Source organism: Oncorhynchus mykiss, chromosome 6, assembly GCF_013265735.2.
Source record: "Oncorhynchus mykiss isolate Arlee chromosome 6, USDA_OmykA_1.1, whole genome shotgun sequence".
Classification (NCBI taxonomy): Eukaryota; Metazoa; Chordata; class Actinopteri; order Salmoniformes; family Salmonidae; genus Oncorhynchus; species Oncorhynchus mykiss.
Window position 1 is genome coordinate 94,486,239 of NC_048570.1, and position 20,575 is coordinate 94,506,813.

The following is a 20,575-nucleotide window of genomic DNA, read 5'->3' on the forward strand; positions in this document are numbered from 1 at the left end:
AGGGGGGAGACACAGAGAGACACAGAGAGACACACAGAGAGAGGGGGAGACACAGAGACACAGAGAGAGGGAGGAGACACAGAGAGACACAGAGAGAGAGAAGGGGGGAGACCCTTAGACACAGAGGGAGAGGGGGGAGACACAGAGAGACACAGAGAGACACACAGAGAGAGGGGGGAGACACAGAGAGACACAGAGAGAGGGAGGAGACACAGAGAGACAGAGAGAGAGAAGGGGGAGACACAGAGACACAGAGGGAGAGGGGGGAGACACAGAGAGACACAGAGAGACACACAGAGAGAGGGGGGAGACACAGAGAGACACATAGAGAGGGAGGAGACACAGAGAGACACAGAGAGACACAGAGAGAGAGGAGGGAGACACAGAGAGACACAGAGAGAGAGGGGGGAGACAGAGAGACAGAGAGAGAGAGGGGGGAGACAGAGAGACACAGAGAGAGAGGGGGGAGACACAGAGAGAGAGGGGGGGACACAGAGAGAGGGGGGGAGACACAGAGAGACACATAGAGAGAGAAGGGGGAGACACAGAGAGACACATAGAGAGAGAAGGGGGAGACACAGAGAGACACACAGAGAGAGAAGGGGGGAACACAGAGAGACACCAAGAGAAAGGGGAAGACACAGAGAGAGAGGGGGGAGACAGAGCGAGAGAAAGAGAGAGTGATGAGAGAGAGAAATTAGATATGAAGAGATGAGAGAGAAGACAGATAGACAGAGGCAGGCAGACAGAAGGAGGCCCAGCGTTGTGACTGACCAGAGTGCATCCCTCCTCATCAGACAGGGACAGATTTGATTCGCTCCTGGACTTCATCAGCCTGTAGTTGGGACTGGACTGGACCGAACAGCTCTCTGTACTCAGACTCTCACTCCTTCATAGCAGAGGACAGAGACCACACAGTCAGAACTACACAGACCAGACAGTCAGAACTACACAGACCACAGTCAGAACCACACAGACCACAGTCAGAACCACACAGACCACAGTCAGAACCACACAGACCACAGTCAGAACCACACAGACCACAGTCAGAACTACACAGACCACAGTCAGAACTACACAGACCAGACAGTCAGAACTACACAGACCAGACAGTCAGAACTACACAGACCAGACAGTCAGAACTACACAGACCACAGTCAGAACTACACAGACCAGACAGTCAGAACTACACAGACCACAGTCAGAACTACACAGACCACAGTCAGAACTACACAGACCATACAGTCAGAACTACACAGACATTACAGTCAGAACTACACAGACATTACAGTCAGAACTACACAGACCATACAGTCATGAGAACTACACAGACCACAGTCAGAACTACACAGACCACAGTCAGAACTACACAGACCACACAGTCAGAACTACACATACCAGTCAGAACTACACAGACCACAGTCAGAACTACACAGGTCACAGTCAGAACCACACAAACCACAGTCAGAACCACACAGACCACAGTCAGAACTACACAGACCAGACAGTCAGAACTACACAGACCAGACAGTCAGAACTACACAGACCACAGTCAGAACTACACAGACCAGACAGTCAGAACTACACAGACCAGACAGTCAGAACTACACGGACCACAGTCAGAACTATACAGACCACAGTCAGAACTACACAGACCATACAGTCAGAACTACACAGACCATACAGTCAGAACTACACAGACATTACAGTCAGAACTACACAGACATTACAGTCAGAACTACACAGACCATACAGTCAGAACTACACAGACCATACAGTCAGAACTACACAGACATTACAGTCAGAACTACACAGACCAGACAGTCAGAACTACACAGACCACAGTCAGAACTACACAGACCAGACAGTCAGAACTACACAGACCAGACAGTCAGAACTACACAGACCAGACAGTCAGAACTACACAGACCAGACAGTCAGAACTACACAGACCAGACAGTCATAGAAGTTGCGTTGTTCTGACCTGGTCATGAAGCCCGTCCCGTCCTGCTGTCCCTGTCCGGCTGACTGGAAGCTGCCGTGTCCCTCGTCCTGCTGCTTCCCCAGTTCCCCCAGTACAGGGCTGACCCCCAGCACCAGCAGAGCACAGCGGTGGACCACAGAGTTACAGGCGGCTGTGTACAGGTCCTGTCCCTCAGGCAGCCCCGTACAGCCGTCTCTCCCGTGATGCTCCTCCTGGGATGTCGAGGCCTCCGCCTCCCCTGGTAACAATAACACACTGTTAATATAGAAAGGGGTCATTTCACTGGAGGAGAAAAGGCGCGCTTGCTTCTGCCGTCCAAAACTATCAGTCTGAAGGACGATGAATATTTAGAGTGGTTTGTAGCAAGTATATATAATCAATAATACATGAGATACTTTAAAGTGCTTTTATAAAACCTAAACCGAAAGGTATTTTACAATAAGCAACCATACGTTACAACCATACAAACCCATACATTACAACCATACAAACCCATACATTACAACCATACAAACCCATACATTACAACCATACAAACCGATACATTACAACCATACAAAACCACACATTACAACCATACAAAACCACACATTACAACCATACAAAACCATACATTACAACCATACATTACAACCATACCAAACCACACGTTAAACAACCATACGTTACAACCTTCCCCACCTCCTCATAGTTACATATTATATTATACTGAAATAACCTTCCCCACCTCCTCATAGTTACATATTATATTATACTGAAATAACCTTCCCCACCTCCTCATAGTTACATATTATATTATACTGAAATAACCTTCCCCACCTCCTCATAGTTACATATTATAATATACTGAAATAACCTTCCCCACCTCCTCATAGTTACATATTATAATATACTGAAATAACCTTCCCACCTCCTCATAGTTACATATTATATTATACTGAAATAACCTTCCCCACCTCCTCATAGTTACATATTATATTATACTGAAATAACCTTCCCCACCTCCTCATAGTTACATATTATAATATACTGAAATAACCTTCCCACCTCCTCATAGTTACATATTATATTATACTGAAATAACCTTCCCCACCTCCTCATAGTTACATATTATATTATACTGAAATAACCTTCCCCACCTCCTCATAGTTACATATTATATTATACTGAAATAACCTGCCCCACCTCCTCATAGTTACATATTATATTATACTGAAATAACCTTCCCCACCTCCTCATAGTTACATATTATATTATACTGAAATAACCTTCCCCACCTCCTCATAGTTACATATTATATTATACTGAAATAACCTTCCCCATCTCCTCATAGTTACATATTATATTATACTGAAATAACCTTCCCCACCTCCTCATAGTTACATATTATATTATACTGAAATAACCTTCCCCACCTCCTCATAGTTACATATTATATTATACTGAAATAACCTTCCCCACCTCCTCATAGTTACATATTATATTATACTGAAATAACCTTCCCCACCTCCTCATAGTTACATATTATATTATACTGAAATAACCTTCCCCATCTCCTCATAGTTACATATTATATTATACTGAAATAACCTTCCCCACCTCCTCATAGTTACATATTATATTATACTGAAATAACCTTCCTCACCTCCTCATAGTTACATATTATATTATACTGAAATAACCTTCCCCACCTCCTCATAGTTACATATTATATTTTACTGAAATAACCTGCCCACCTCCTCATAGTTACATATTATATTATACTGAAATAACCTGCCCCACCTCCTCATAGTTACATATTATATTATACTGAAATAACCTGCCCCACCTCCTCATAGTTACATATTATATTATACTGAAATAACCTGCCCCACCTCCTCATAGTTACATATTATATTATACTGAAATAACCTTCCCACCTCCTCATAGTTACATATTATATTATACTGAAATAACCTTCCCCACCTCCTCATAGTTACATATTATATTATACTGAAATAACCTTCCCCACCTCCTCATAGTTACATATTATAATATACTGAAATAACCTTCCCCACCTCCTCATAGTTACATATTATATTATACTGAAATAACCTTCCCCACCTCCTCATAGTTACATATTATATTATACTGAAATAACCTTCCCCACCTCCTCATAGTTACATATTATATTATACTGAAATAACCTTCCCCACCTCCTCATAGTTACATATTATATTATACTGAAATAACCTTCCCCACCTCCTCATAGTTACATATTATATTATACTGAAATAACCTTCCCCACCTCCTCATAGTTACATATTATATTATACTGAAATAACCTTCCCCACCTCCTCAGTTACATATTATATTATACTGAAATAACCTTCCCCACCTCCTCATAGTTACATATTATATTATACTGAAATAACCTTCCCCACCTCCTCATAGTTACATATTATATTATACTGAAATAACCTTCCCCACCTCCTCATAGTTACATATTATATTATACTGAAATAACCTTCCTCACCTCCTCCCCCTCCACCCCTCCTTTTTCATCTCCTCCTCCTCCCCCTTCCCTCCCCCTCCTCCTTCCCTCCCTCTCCTCCTCCACCTCCTCCTTCCCTCCCCCTCCAACTCCTCCTTCCCTTACCTCCCCCTCCTCCTCTGGTTCCTCCTGAGGTCAGGCCTCCCCCGGCGCTGCTGCTGGCCCTCTCCCTCTCTCGGCTCCTCGCCGCCTCCCGCGCTGAGAGGAAACATTGAAAGATTTCTGTGCCGTGCGACAGACAGACACAGAGAGACATCACACAGGGCGCTGGGTTAAAAGGGAAGCTGTGTGACGAACCACGCCGTGGCGTAGGTCAATGAGGCTCTAACCCAGGCTAGTCCTGCCAGACTACAGTAAGACTCATTCAAGGCTCTAACCCAGGCTAGTCCTGCCAGACTACACTAAGACTCATTCAAGGCTGTACAACCTAGGTCCCCTTGTCCTATCCCTGTACCTTTGTCCTATCCCTGTACCGTTGTCCTATCCCTGTACCTATCCCTGTACCTTTGTCCTATCCCTGTACCTTTGTCCTATCCCTGTACCTTTGTCCTATCCCTGTATCTATCCCTGTACATTTGTCCTATCCCTGTACCTTTGTCCTATCCCTGTACCTTTGTCCTATCCCTGTACCTTTGTCCTATCCCTGTACCGTTGTCCTATCCCTGTACCTATCCCTATACCTTTGTCCTACCCTTTGTCCTATCCCTGTACCTTTGTCCTATCCCTGTACATTTGTCCTATCCCTGTACCTTTGTCCTATCCCTGTACATATCCCTGTACCTTTGTCCTATCCTTTGTCCTATCCCTGTACCTTTGTCCTATCCCTGTACCTTTGCCCTATCCCTGTACCTATCCCTGTACATTTGTCCTATCCCTGTACCTTTGTCCTATCCCTGTACCTATCCCTGTACCTTTGTCCTATCCTTTGTCCTATCCCTGTACCTTTGTCCTATCCCTGTACCTTTGCCCTATCCCTGTACCTATCCCTGTACATTTGTCCTATCCATGTACCTTTGTCCTATCCCTGTACCTATCCCTGTACCTTTGTCCTATCCTTTGTCCTATCCCTGTACCTTTGTCCTATCCCTGTACCTATCTCTGTACGTTTGTCCTATCCCTGTACCTATCCCTGTACATGTGTCCTATCCCTGTACCTTTGTCCTATCCCTGTACCTTTGTCCTATCCCTGTACATTTGTCCTATCCCTGTACCTTTGTCCTATCCCTGTACCTTTGTCCTATCCCTGTACCTATCCCTGTACATTTGTCCTATCCCTGTACCTTTGTCCTATCCCTGTACCTATCCCTGTACCTTTGTCCTATCCTTTGTCCTATCCCTGTACCTTTGTCCTATTCCCTGTACCTTTGTCCTATCCCTGTACCTTTGTCCTATCCCTGTACCTATCCCTGTACCTTTGTCCTATCCTTTGTCCTATCCCTGTACCTTTGTCCTATTCCCTGTACCTTTGTCCTATCCCTGTACCTTTGTCCTATCCCTGTACCTATCCCTGTACCTTTGTCCTATCCCTGTACCTTTGTCCTATCCCTGTACCTTTGTCCTATCCCTGTACCTTTGTCCTATCCCCTGTACCTATCCCTGTACCTTTGTCCTATCCTTTGTCCTATCCCTGTACCTTTGTCCTATTCCCTGTACCTTTGTCCTATCCTTTGTCCTATCCCTGTACCTTTGTCCTATCCCTGTACCTTTGTCCTATCCTTTGTCCTATCCCTGTACCTTTGTCCTATTCCCTGTACCTTTGTCCTATCCCTGTACCTTTTTCCTATCCCTGTACCTATCCCTGTACCTTTGTCCTATCCTTTGTCCTATCCCTGTACCTTTGTCCTATTCCCTGTACCTTTGTCCTATCCCTGTACCTTTGTCCTATCCCTGTACCTATCTCTGTACGTTTGTCCTATCCCTGTACCTATCCCTGTACCTTTGTCCTATCCCTGTACCTTTGTCCTATCCCTGTACCTTTGTCCTATCCCTCTACCTTTGTCCTATCCCCTGTACCTATCCCTGTACCTTTGTCCTATCCCTGTGCCTTTGTCCTATCCCTGTACCTATCCCTGTACCTTTGTCCTATCCCTGTACCTTTGTCCTATCCCTGTACCTTTGTCCTATCCCTGTACCTATCCCTGTACCTTTGTCCTATTCCCTGTACCTTTGTCCTATCCCTGTACCTTTGTCCTATCCCTGTACCTATCCCTGTACCTTCGTCCTATTCCCTGTACCTTTGTCCTATCCCTGTACCTTTGTCCTATCCCTGTACCTTTGTCCTATCCCTGTACCTATCCCTGTACCTTCGTCCTATTCCCTGTACCTTTGTCCTATCCCTGTACCTTTGTCCTATACCTGTACCTTTGGGAGCCCATTGGTCGGCTAGGTGGAGCCATAGCCCTGCTATTGATTACAGCTATTGGGTTTGAACTGGTGGCACCGTAGGTCAGGAGAAGGAGCTAGGTGCTATTTTGAACCGTAAATACAAGTCCTCATTCCTTCTCATAATAGACCTCGCAGATTTGTTTTGGAGCAAACATCAAATCAAATATTATTGGGACTGAACTTGTCCAACGGTTAGCCAGAGTTACAGAGACAGATGTGGCATGCAGCAACGAGGTCAACACCTGACAAACTGGTATAAACCGCAGGTCAACTCCACGCTGATATGTGTGTTTTCAGCTGTTACTGAAGACGTTTTAACTGTAGTTTCCTCGTCACCTCCTTCGTTTGTAGTAACGACCTGTAGTCTACGCTGCTATCACATCGACATCCCTTTCACTAGAAATACAACCCCCTGCTGTGCAACAGAGATCAACGTCTGATTGCGGTTGGTTTGTACTCTCCCGTTACCCGGGATCTTGGTTGGCTCATTTAACTGACCATTGCTTTAGACTCTATATATGGACCAAAAAGGTCACGGTAAAATCTAAACTAGCATCCATCTTCTCCCTCTCCCATGCATTCACTCCCTGCATGTGCTCTTGAGTGTTTAAAACATATTCAGTCCAAATTAATTCAGGGAGGAAGAGGAAGAGGAGTCTACTAGATAGCGGTGTGTTCAGTGACAGTCTATTCAGTGACAGTCTGGTAGGTAGCAGTGTGTTCAGTGACAGTCTATTCAGTGACAGTCTGCTAGGTAGAAGTGTGTTCAGTGACAGTCTGCTAGGTAGCAGTGTGTTCAGTGACAGTCTGCTAGGTAGAAGTGTGTTCAGTGACAGTCTGCTAGGTAGCAGTGTGTTCAGTGACAGTCTGCTAGGTAGCAGTGTGTTCAGTGACAGTCTGCTAGGTAGCAGTGTGTTCAGAGACAGTCTATTCAGTGACAGTCTGCTAGGTAGCAGTGTGTTCAGAGACAGTCTATTCAGTGACAGTCTGCTAGGTAGCAGTGTGTTCAGAGACAGTCTATTCAGTGACAGTCTGCTAGGTAGCAGTGTGTTTAGTGACAGTCTGCTAGGTAGCAGTGTGTTCAGTGACAGTCTGCTAGGTAGCAGTGTGTTCAGAGACAGTCTGCTAGGTAGCAGTGTGTTCAGAGACAGTCTGCTAGGTAGCAGTGTGTTCAGTGACAGTCTGGTAGGTAGCAGTGTGTTCAGTGACAGTCTATTCAGTGACAGTCTGCTAGGTAGCAGTGTGTTCAGTGACAGTCTGCTAGGTAGCAGTGTGTTCAGTGACAGTCTGGTAGGTAGCAGTGTGTTCAGTGACAGTCTGCTAGGTAGAAGTGTGTTCAGTGACAGTCTGCTAGGTAGCAGTGTGTTCAGTGACAGTCTGCTAGGTAGCAGTGTGTTCAGTGACAGTCTGCTAGGTAGCAGTGTGTTCAGTGACAGTCTATTCAGTGACAGTCTGCTAGATAGCAGTGTGTTCAGTGACAGTCTGGTAGGTAGCAGTGTGTTCAGTGACAGTCTGCTAGGTAGCAGTGTGTTCAGTGACAGTCTGCTAGGTAGAAGTGTGTTCAGTGACAGTCTGCTAGGTAGCAGTGTGTTCAGTGACAGTCTGCTAGGTAGCAGTGTGTTCAGTGACAGTCTGCTAGGTAGAAGTGTGTTCAGTGACAGTCTGCTAGGTAGAAGTGTGTTCAGTGACAGTCTGCTAGGTAGAAGTGTGTTCAGTGACAGTCTGCTAGGTAGCAGTGTGTTCAGTGACAGTCTGCTAGGTAGCAGTCTGTTCAGTGACAGTCTGCTAGGTAGCAGTGTGTTCAGTGACAGTCTGCTAGGTAGCAGTGTGTTCAGTGACAGTCTGCTAGGTAGCAGTGTGTTCAGTGACAGTCTGCTAGGTAGAAGTGTGTTCAGTGACAGTCTGCTAGGTAGAAGTGTGTTCAGTGACAGTCTGCTAGATAGCAGTGTGTTCAGTGACAGTCTGGTAGGTAGCAGTGTGTTCAGTGACAGTCTATTCAGTGACAGTCTGCTAGGTAGCAGTGTGTTCAGTGACAGTCTGGTAGGTAGCAGTGTGTTCAGTGACAGTCTATTCAGTGACAGTCTGCTAGGTAGCAGTGTGTTCAGTGACAGTCTGGTAGGTAGCAGTGTGTTCAGTGACAGTCTGCTAGGTAGCAGTGTGTTCAGTGACAGTCTGCTAGGTAGCAGTGTGTTCAGTGACAGTCTATTCAGTGACAGTCTGCTAGGTAGCAGTGTGTTCAGAGACAGTCTATTCAGTGACAGTCTGCTAGGTAGCAGTGTGTTCAGTGACAGTCTATTCAGTGACAGTCTGCTAGGTAGCAGTGTGTTTAGTGACAGTCTGGTAGGTAGCAGTGTGTTCAGTGACAGTCTGCTAGATAGCAGTGTGTTCAGTGACAGTCTGCTAGATAGCAGTGTGTTCAGTGACAGTCTATTCAGTGACAGTCTGCTAGGTAGCAGTGTGTTCAGTGACAGTCTGCTAGGTAGCAGTGTGTTCAGTGACAGTCTGCTAGGTAGCAGTGTGTTCAGTGACAGTCTGCTAGGTAGCAGTGTGTTCAGTGACAGTCTGCTAGATAGCAGTGTGTTCAGTGACAGTCTATTCAGTGACAGTCTGCTAGGTAGCAGTGTGTTCAGTGACAGTCTGGTAGGTAGCATTGTGTTCAGTGACAGTCTATTCAGTGACAGTCTGCTAGGTAGCAGTGTGTTCAGTGACAGTCTATTCAGTGACAGTCTGCTAGGTAGCAGTGTGTTCAGTGACAGTCTGCTAGGTAGCAGTGTGTTCAGTGACAGTCTATTCAGTGACAGTCTGCTAGGTAGCAGTGTGTTCAGTGACAGTCTGCTAGGTAGCAGTGTGTTCAGTGACAGTCTATTCAGTGACAGTCTGCTAGGTAGCAGTGTGTTCAGTGACAGTCTGCTAGGTAGCAGTGTGTTCAGTGACAGTCTGCTAGGTAGCAGTGTGTTCAGTGACAGTCTGCTAGGTAGCAGTGTGTTCAGTGACAGTCTATTCAGTGACAGTCTATTCAGTGACAGTCTGCTAGGTAGCAGTGTGTTCAGTGACAGTCTGCTAGGTAGCAGTGTGTTCAGTGACAGTCTGCTAGGTAGAAGTGTGTTCAGTGACAGTCTGCTAGGTAGCAGTGTGTTCAGTGACAGTCTGCTAGGTAGCAGTGTGTTCAGTGACAGTCTGCTAGGTAGAAGTGTGTTCAGTGACAGTCTGCTAGGTAGCAGTGTGTTCAGTGACAGTCTGCTAGGTAGCAGTGTGTTCAGTGACAGTCTGCTAGGTAGCAGTGTGTTCAGTGACAGTCTGCTAGGTAGCAGTGTGTTCAGTGACAGTCTGCTAGGTAGCAGTGTGTTCAGTGACAGTCTGCTAGGTAGCAGTGTGTTCAGTGACAGTCTGCTAGGTAGCAGTGTGTTCAGTGACAGTCTGGTAGGAGTACATTCAGTGAGAGTGTTGTGTCATTGCAGTAAAGTGAACCACTCACTCCCAGCGGTCATGACTTCGTGCTCTCTCTCCTCCTCTTCCTCATCTTGCTCCTGATGCACATCCTCCCTTTCTCGGTCCGTCCTCTCTTCTAGCTCCGCCTCCTCGTCGATGGTCCTCGTGAACGAGTGCTCCTGGGGGTCCATCTCCAGCGAGTCCTGATTGTCTGAAATCTGATCGGGCACAACACCGGACACCCGTTAAAAGTGTTGTCACGATACCAGAATATCAGGTTTAGTGTCACGATACCAGAATATCAGGTTTAGTATCACGATACCAGAATATCAGGTTTAGTGTCACGATACCAGAATATCAGGTTTAGTATCACGATACCAGAATATCAGGTTTAGTATCACGATACCAGAATATCATGTTTAGTGTCACGATACCAGAATATCAGGTTTAGTGTCACGATACCAGAATATCATGTTTAGTATCACGATACCAGAATATCAGGTTTAGTATCACGATACCAGAATATCAGGTTTAGTGTCACGATACCAGAATATCAGGTTTAGTATCACGATACCAGAATATCAGGTTTAGTGTCACGATACCAGAATATCAGGTTTAGTGTCACGATACCAGAATATCAGGTTTAGTGTCACGATACCAGAATATCAGGTTTAGTATCACGATACCAGAATATCAGGTTTAGTGTCACGATACCAGAATATCAGGTTTAGTATCAAGATACCAGAATATCAGGTTTAGTGTCACGATACCAGAATATCAGGTTTAGTGTCACGATACCAGAATATCAGGTTTAGTGTCACGATACCAGAATATCAGGTTTGGTGTCACGATACCAGAATATCAGGTTTAGTGTCACGATACCAGAATATCAGGTTTAGTGTCACGATACCAGAATATCAGGTTTAGTGTCACGATACCAGAATATCAGGTTTAGTGTCACGATACCAGAATATCAGGTTTAGTATCACGATACCAGAATATCAGGTTTAGTGTCACGATACCAGAATATCAGGTTTAGTGTCACGATACCAGAATATCAGGTTTAGTGTCACGATACCAGAATATCAGGTTTAGTATCACGATACTCGATACCGAAACAAAACCTCAACGATACCTCGGCCAAAACATGTGTTTTAGCTTAACTTCTTGGTGACTGGGGGGCAGTATTGAGTAGCTTGGATGAATAAGGTGCCCAGAGTAAACCTCCTGCTACTCAGCCATAAAAGCTAGAATATGCATATAATTAGTATATTTGGATAGAAAACACTCCACCAGGAAGTGGGAAATATGAGGTTGGTCGATTTTCAACTCAGCCCCTATTGAATATACAGTGGGATATTGGTCATGTTGCACTTCCTAAGGCTTCCACTAGATGTCAACAGTCTTTAGAAACTTGTTTGAGGCTTCTACAGTAAAGGAGGGGCTCATAAGGGCTCTTTGAGTCAGTGGTCTGGCAGAGTGCCACAGGCTCATGACGCGGTCATGTGAGAGGTAGCTCCCGTTCCATTGCATTTTTGAAGACAATGGAATTCTCTGGTTGGAACATTATTGAAGATTTATGTTAAAAACATCCTAAAGATTGATTCTATACACAGTTTGACATGTTTCTACGGACTGTAACGGACATTTTTGACATTTCGTCTGCTCCTAGTGAATGCCCTTCGTGACTTTGGATTTGTTTACAAAAAGCGCTAACAAAAGTAGCTATTTGGACATAAATTATGTACATTATCGAACAAATCAAACATTTATTGTGGAACGGGGATTCCTGGGAGTGCATTCTGATGAAGATCATCTAAGGTAAGTGAATATTTATAATGCTATTTCTGACTCATTTTGACTACACAATATGGCGGATATCTTTTTGGCTTGTTTGGGCTCTAAGCGCCTTTTTCCGTAAAGTTTTTTTGAAATCTGACACAGCGGTTGCATTAAGGAGAAGTTTATCTAAAGTTCCATTCATAACAGTTGTATCTTTTATCAATGTTTATTATGAGTATTTCTGTGAATTGATGTGGCTCTCTGCAATATCACTGCATGTTTTGGAACTACTGAACATAACATGCCAATGTAAACTGAGATTTTTTGATATAAATATGCACTTTAGCGAACAAAACATGCATGTATTGTGTAACATGAAGTCCTATGAGTGTCATCTGATGAAGATCATCAAAGGTTAGTGATTAATTTTATCTATATTTCTGCTTTTTGTGACTCCTCTCTTTGATTGGAAAAATGGCTGTGTTTTTCTGTGACTTGATGATGACCTAACATAATCGTTTGTGGTGCTTTCGCTGTAAAGCCTTTTTGAAATCAGACACTGTGGCTGGATTAACAATAATTTTATCTTTAAAATGGTGTAAAATACTTGTATGCTTGAGGAATTTTAATTATGAGATATTTGTTGTTTTGAATTTGGCGCCCTGCACTTTCACTGGCTGTTGGCGGGATGGGACGCTACCGTCCCGAATATCCCAGAGGTTAAGTCACAGAACAATTATTTTTTAACGTTGAACAATTGATAACTGGTAGAACTAAAATAACAAATATAATATATTCTATACTATATTCAATTTATTTTATAACACATCATATTATATAATAGAAGAATACCTTAAATTTCCCAATTCAAAACCATATTTCATAATTACATCTAAACTGTTTTAAAATGTAATTTCATACACATCAGGGTTCATTTGCTCATCTATGGCCACGATATGGAGTCAAATTACTTTCATTAGACCTATGATGAAATACTCATTACAGCTAAACCATTTCATGTACTGTATGAAATGAACAGCTTAGTTCCAAAACAAACATCAAAAACATTGAAGCTCATTTCTGAAGCTTCTATAATTGCAATTGTCTACACATGGCATAGAAATACGAAGGATTTTAAACAGCATACTACGATTCCCAGAGTGCATTTCATCTCCCAGGGGGGCAGTGCTCCGTCGAGGCCTGCTGGCAGGCTACTGTCAACAAGCCCAGACGAACCGTAAAGTAGTCTAAATATATTTCTGTCGTAGCGAAGTCATGAGAGCATTTCACATTACTTTTGGGTTGTAATCACATTATACTGCTCACATGAATGTCACGCTGAATATAACAAATGTAGTTGCTAGGAGAGTAACATTACAATGTCAAGTGTAAAATTGTTTGTCATTTTGGAAGTAAACCTCCCTTGCATTGCACTGCTTTGTAACAATCTGATCAGGCACAGTGGAAGACACCCGTCAACAAACACAAACAATCTGATCAGGCACAGTGGAAGACACCCGTCAACAAACACAAACAATCTGATCAGGCACAGTGGAAGACACCCGTCAACAAACACAAACAATCTGATCAGGCACAGTGGAAGACACCCGTCAACAAACACAAACAATCTGATCAGGCACAGTGGAAGACACCCGTCAACAAACACAAACAATCTGATCAGTGCCAAGTACAGGTTTTTTGTGACAAACTATCACAAGGAGACACTAGTGGCATGTTGCACACTGCTAGCATGCTAGTACATACCATAGACCTTTAGTCATTGCGCTAACGCTAGTTAGCATTGGCTCACGAAACTACCTCGAACTTCCTTCATACCGGATGCAGAGACATAAAAATAGTATCTACAAGTTCATCTGACTCTGGGGAAGTAAAATAAATAAATAAATCTAGAAGAATCTCTTTAAATTGAAATGAGGACCGTGGGGGTTAGAGGTCAAAGGACTCCATTCTGAAAAGCACTAGCGAAGCATTTCCCGTAAGTGTCTCTAGGATGTAGAGGGGTTTAAGGGTTGACGTGGGAACAAGGCAGCAGACCCTGACGTGGGACTGGAAGGATGTTTCATGGACCAACGGGACCAGTTACCCGAAAGAAGAGCCGGGTCACTTACCCTCCTCTCGCGGGAAGACGAGCGTGTCTGGACAACGTTCATGTTCTTGCAGGCCAGCAGGCGGTTCCTGACCTTGTACACACAACGGTAGACCTCAGCCAGCATCTTACAAGGCTGGTACCTGGTTAGGAAACACACACACAGAGACACACTGACTGGTGAACCCAGCCTGCCACATGAAATAGACCAGGCATGTGTCAAATGACACCATATAGGGTGCCAGAGTCCTACTGACCCTGGTCTAAAGTAGTGCACTATGTAGGGAAAAGGGTGCCAGAGTCCTACTGACCCTGGTCTAAAGTAGTGCACTATGTAGGGAATAGGGTGCAAGAGTCCTACTGACCCTGGTCTAAAGTAGTGCACTATGTAGGGAATAGGGTGCCAGAGTCCTACTGACCCTGGTCTAAAGTAGTGCACTATGTAGGGAATAGGGTGCCAGAGTCCTACTGACCCTGGTCTAAAGTAGTGCACTATGTAGGGAATAGGGTGCCAGAGTCCTACTGACCCTGGTCTAAAGTAGTGCACTATGTAGGGAATAGGGTGCCAGAATTCTACTGACCCTGGTCTAAAGTAGTGCACTATTTAGGGGAATAGGGTGCAAGAGTCCTACTGACCCTGGTCTAAAGTAGTGCACTATATAGGGAATAGGGCTCTGGTCTAAAGTAGTGCACTATATAGGGAATAGGGCTCTGGTCTATAGTAGTGTACTATATAGGGAATAGGGCTCTGGTCTATAGTAGTGTACTATATAGGGAATAGGGCTCTGGTCTATAGTAGTGTACTATATAGGGAATAGGGCTCTGGTCTATAGTAGTGTACTATATAGGGAATAGGGCGCTGGTCTATAGTAGTACCACTATATAGGGAATAGGGCTCTGGTCTGTAGTAGTACCACTATATAGGGAATAGGGCTCTGGTCTATAGTAGTACCACTATATAGGGAATAGGGCACTGGTCTATAGCAATACCACTATATAGGGAATAGGGCTCTGGTCTATAGTAGTACCACTATATAGGGAATAGGGCTCTGGTCTATAGTAGTGTACTATATAGGGAATAGGGCTCTGGTCTATAGTAGTACCACTATATAGGGAATAGGGCTCTGGTCTATAGTAGTACCACTAAATAGGGAATAGGGCTCTGGTCTATAGTAGTTCCACTATATAGGGAATAGGGCTCTGGTCTATAGTAGTACCACTATATAGGGAATAGGGCTCTGGTCTATAGTAGTACCACTATATAGGGAATAGGGATCTGGTCTATAGTAGTGTACTATATAGGGAATAGGGCTCTGGTCTATAGTAGTGTACTATATAGGGCATAGGGCTCTGGTCTATAGTAGTACCACTATATAGGGAATAGGGCTCTGGTCTATAGTAGTACCACTATATAGGGAATAGGGCTCTGGTCTATAGTAGTGTACTTTATAGGGCATAGGGCTCTGGTTTATAGCAGTGCACTATATAAGGAATTGGGCTCTGGTCTATAGTAGTGCCACTATATAGGGAATAGGGCTCTGGTCTATAGTAGTACCACTATATAGGGAATAGGGCTCTGGTCTATAGTAGTGTACTATATAGGGAATAGGGCTCTGGTCTATAGTAGTGTACTATATAGGGCATAGGGCTCTGGTCTATAGTAGTACCACAATATAGGGAATAGGGCTCTGGTCTATAGTTGTACCACTATATAGGGAATAGGGCTCTGGTCTATAGTAGTACCACTATATAGGGAATAGGGCTCTGGTCTATAGTAGTACCACTATATAGGGAATAGGGCTCTGGTCTATAGTAGTACCACTATATAGGGAATAGGGCTCTGGTCTATAGTAGTACCACTATATAGGGAATAGGGCTCTGGTCTATAGTAGTACCACTATATAGGGAATAGGGCTCTGGTCTATAGTAGTACCACTATATAGGGAATAGGGCTCTGGTCTATAGTAGTACCACTATATAGGGAATAGGGCTCTGGTCTATAGTAGTACCACTATATAGGGAATAGGGCTCTGGTCTATAGTAGTACCACTATATAGGGAATAGGGCTCTGGTCTATAGTAGTACCACTATATAGGGAATAGGGCTCTGGTCTATAGTAGTACCACTATATAGGGCTCTGGTCTATAGTAGTGTACTATACAGGGAATAGGGCGCCATTGGGAAGGCAGAACCATGATGGGTGTGCAGTAGAATTACCTGCCCTCTCCACAGGCTTGGCCCAGCAGGCCGGTGTGCTTCAGCAGAGCAGCCAGGACAAACCTGGACACGGTGTCCAATAAGGTCTCATTACAGAGAGAGGCGTTGTCCCAGTCTGGAACACAAACACATGGACATCACTACATGTCACAGCAGCACTAATACACTGCTTATTCTACACTACTAATCTGTCATGGAAGAAAGATGGATGCCCACACACTGCCGGATGCTCCATGACACGGAATGAACTGAAAAGAAACAGAATAAACTGTGGGAGCATTTAGCAGAGAGCGGGCATCACTCAATAGACTGTGGGAGCATTTAGCAGAGAGCGGGCATCACTCAATAGACTGATTCAACTGTGGGAGCATTTAGCAGAGAGAGGGCATCACTCAGTAGACTGATTCAACTGTGGGAGCATTTAGCAGAGAGCGGGCATCACTCAATAGACTGATTCAACTGTGGGAGCATTTAGCAGAGAGCGGGCATCACTCAATAGACTGATTCAACTGTGGGAGCATTTAACAGAGACTGGGCATCACTCAATAGACTGATTCAACTGTGGGAGCATTTAACAGAGACTGGGCATCACTCAATAGACTGATTCAACTGTGGGAGCATTTAACAGAGAGCGGGCATCACTCAATAGACTGATTCAACTGTGGGAGCATTTAACAGAGACTGGGCATCACTCAATGGACTGATTCAACTGTGGGAGCATTTAACAGAGAGCGGGCATCACTCAATAGACTGATTCAACTGTGGGAGCATTCAACAGAGACTGGGCATCACTCAATAGACTGTGGGAGCATTTAGCAGAGACTGGGCATCACTCAATAGACTGATTCAACTGTGGGAGCATTTAACAGAGAGCGGGCATCACTCAATAAACTGAATAAACTGTGGGAGCATTCAACAGAGACTGGGCATCAATCACTCAATAGACTGATTCAACTGTGGGAGCATTTAACAGAGAGTGGGCATCACTCAATAAACTGTGGGAGCATTCAACAGAGAGCGGGCATCACTCAATAAACTGAGGGAGCATTTAACAGAGAGCGGGCATCACTCAATAGACTGATTCAACTTTGGGAGCATTTAACAGAGAGTGGGCATCACTCAATAAACTGTGGGAGCATTCAACAGAGAGCGGGCATCACTCAATAAACTGAGGGAGCATTTAACAGAGAGCGGGCATCACTCAATAAACTGTGCGAGCATTCAGCAGAGAGCGGGCATCACTCAAACTGTGGGAGAATTCAACAGAGAGTGGACATCACTCAATAAACTGAATAAATTGTGGGAGCATTTAACAGAGAGCGGGCATCACTCAATGGACTGATTCAACTTTGGGAGCATTTAACAGAGAGTGGGCATCACTCAATAAACTGAATAAATTGTGGGAGCATTCAACAGAGAGCGGGCATCACTCAATAAACTGTGCGAGCATTCAGCAGAGAGCGGGCATCACTCAATAAACTGAGGGAGCATTTAACAGAGAGCGGGCATCACTCAATAAACTGTGCGAGCATTCAGCAGAGAGCGGGCATCACTCAATAAACTGAGGGAGCATTTAACAGAGAGCGGGCATCACTCAATAAACTGTGCGAGCATTCAGCAGAGAGCGGGCATCACTCAATAAACTGAGGGAGCATTCAACAGAGAGCGGGCATCACTCAATAAACTGAGGGAGCATTTAACAGAGAGCGGGCATCACTCAATAAACTGTGCGAGCATTCAGCAGAGAGCGGGCATCACTCAAACTGTGGGAGAATTCAACAGAGAGTGGACATCACTCAATAAACTGAATAAATTGTGGGAGCATTTAACAGAGAGCGGGCATCACTCAATAAACTGAATAAACTGTGGGAGCATTCAACAGTGAGCGGGCATCACTCAAACAGTGGGAGCATTCAACAGAGAGCGGGCATCACTCAAACTGTAGGAGCATTCAACAGAGAGCGGGCATCACTCTAACAGTGGGAGCATTCAACAGAGAGCGGGCATCACTCAATAAACTGAATAAACTGTGGGAGCATTTAACAGAGAGCGGGAATCCCTCAAAAAACGTGGGAGCATTTAACAGAGAGCGGGCATCACTCAATAAACTGAATAAACAGTGGGAGCAAACAACAGAGAGCAGGCATCACTCAATAAACTGTGGGAGCATTCAACAGAGATCGGGCATCACTCAAACAACTGTGGGAGCATTCAACAGAGAGCAGGCATCACTCAAACTGTGGGAGCATTCAACAGAGAGTGGGCATCACTCAAACTGTGGGAGCATTTAACAGAGAGCGGGCATCACTCAAACTGTGGGAGCATGTAACAGAGAGCAGGCATCACTCAATCTGTGGGAGCATTCAACAGAGAGCAGGGATCACTCAATAAACTGTGGGAGCATTCAACAGAGAGCGGGCATCACTCAATAAACTGAATAAACTGTGGGAAAATTCAACAGAGAGCAGGCATCACTCAATAAACTATGGGAGCATTCAACAGAGAGCGGGCATTACTCAAAAAACTGTGGGAGCATTCAACAGAGAGCGGGCATCACTCAATAAATTGTGGGAGCATTTAACAGAGAGCGGGCATCAGTCAATAAACTTAATAAACTGTGGGAGCATTTAACAGAGAGCGGGAATCCCTCAAAAAACGTGGGAGCATTTAACAGAGAGCGGGCATCACTCAATAAACTGAATAAACAGTGGGAGCAAACAACAGAGAGCAGGCATCACTCAATAAACTGTGGGAGCATTCAACAGAGATCGGGCATCACTCAAACAACTGTGGGAGCATTCAACAGAGAGCAGGCATCACTCAAACTGTGGGAGCATTCAACAGAGTGGGCATCACTCAAACTGTGGGAGCATTTAACAGAGAGCGGGCATCACTCAAACTGTGGGAGCATGTAACAGAGAGCAGGCATCACTCAATCTGTGGGAGCATTCAACAGAGAGCAGGGATCACTCAATAAACTGTGGGAGCATTCAACAGAGAGCGGGCATCACTCAATAAACTGAATAAACTGTGGGAAAATTCAACAGAGAGCAGGCATCACTCAATAAACTATGGGAGCATTCAACAGAGAGCGGGCATTACTCAAAAAACTGTGGGAGCATTCAACAGAGAGCGGGCATCACTCAAACTGTGGGAGCATTCAGCAGAGAGCAGGCATCACTCAGTAAACTGTGGGAGCATTCAACAGAGAGCGGGCATCACTCAATAAATTGTGGGAGCATTCAACAGAGAGCAGGCATCACTCAATAGTATCATGTATTATAGTTCCACCCCCCCCACCCCTCATGTATTATAGTTCCCCCAGACCCACCCCCCCTCATGTATTATAGTTCCACCCCCCACCCCTCATGTATTATAGTTCCCCCAGACCCACCCCCCCTCATGTATTATAGTTCCCCCAGATCCACCCCCCCCCCCCCCCCCCCTCATGTATTATAGTTCCCCCAGATCCACCCCCCCCCCCCCCCTCATGTATTATAGTTCCCCCAGATCCCCCCCCCCCCCCCCCCACCCCTCATGTATTATAGTTCCCCCAGACCCCCCCCCCCCCCCAGTACCTTTGCTGGTGGCGTAGTCCTGCATGTTGATCCAGAGACTGTTGGTGGGTTCCTTAGTGGAGCCCAGGGCCAGCTCCACCAGGACGCTCATGTCTGCCCTCAGAGGACAGTCAACTGGTTTCTGCTCCTCGTTACCTGAGAGGGCCTCCTCTAACAGCCAGCTGATGCAGTTATCTAAGGCACATACAAACACAGTACGGGCCAGCATCGTCAGAGAATAAATAAAACAGATCAGAATGAAAATAAATCAGATAGGAACCACTTCTAACTGTTATCTAGAGGGGGGGTCATCAGATAGGACCACTTCTAACCGTTATCTAGAGAGGGGGGTCATCAGATAGGACCACTTCTAACAGTTATCTAGAGGGGGGGTCATCAGATAGGACCACTTCTAACAGTTATCTAGAGGGGGGGTCATCAGATAGGAACCACTTCTAACAGTTATCTAGAGGGGAGGTCATCAGATAGGACCACTTCTAACTGTTATCTAGAGGGAGGGGGGGTCATCAGATAGGACCACTTCTAACAGTTATCTAGAGGGGGGGTCATCAGATAGGAAC

General features: G+C 44.9%; 1 protein-coding gene across 1 annotated transcript in view; it reads right to left on the reverse strand.

Annotated features, from left to right (window-relative positions):
• The window catches only part of LOC110525058 (probable E3 ubiquitin-protein ligase HERC1), a 241,985-nt gene that overhangs the window by 161,386 nt on the left and 60,024 nt on the right, over window positions 1-20,575 (reverse strand). The window contains exons 20-26 of the mRNA XM_036981638.1: window positions 20,016-20,189; window positions 16,438-16,552; window positions 14,243-14,363; window positions 10,378-10,549; window positions 4,623-4,739; window positions 1,985-2,222; window positions 775-889 (exon numbers count right to left, since the gene is read on the reverse strand). Of these exons, the coding sequence (XP_036837533.1) occupies window positions 775-889; window positions 1,985-2,222; window positions 4,623-4,739; window positions 10,378-10,549; window positions 14,243-14,363; window positions 16,438-16,552; window positions 20,016-20,189 (1,052 nt within the window). The remainder of the gene's footprint in view (window positions 1-774; window positions 890-1,984; window positions 2,223-4,622; window positions 4,740-10,377; window positions 10,550-14,242; window positions 14,364-16,437; window positions 16,553-20,015; window positions 20,190-20,575) is intronic.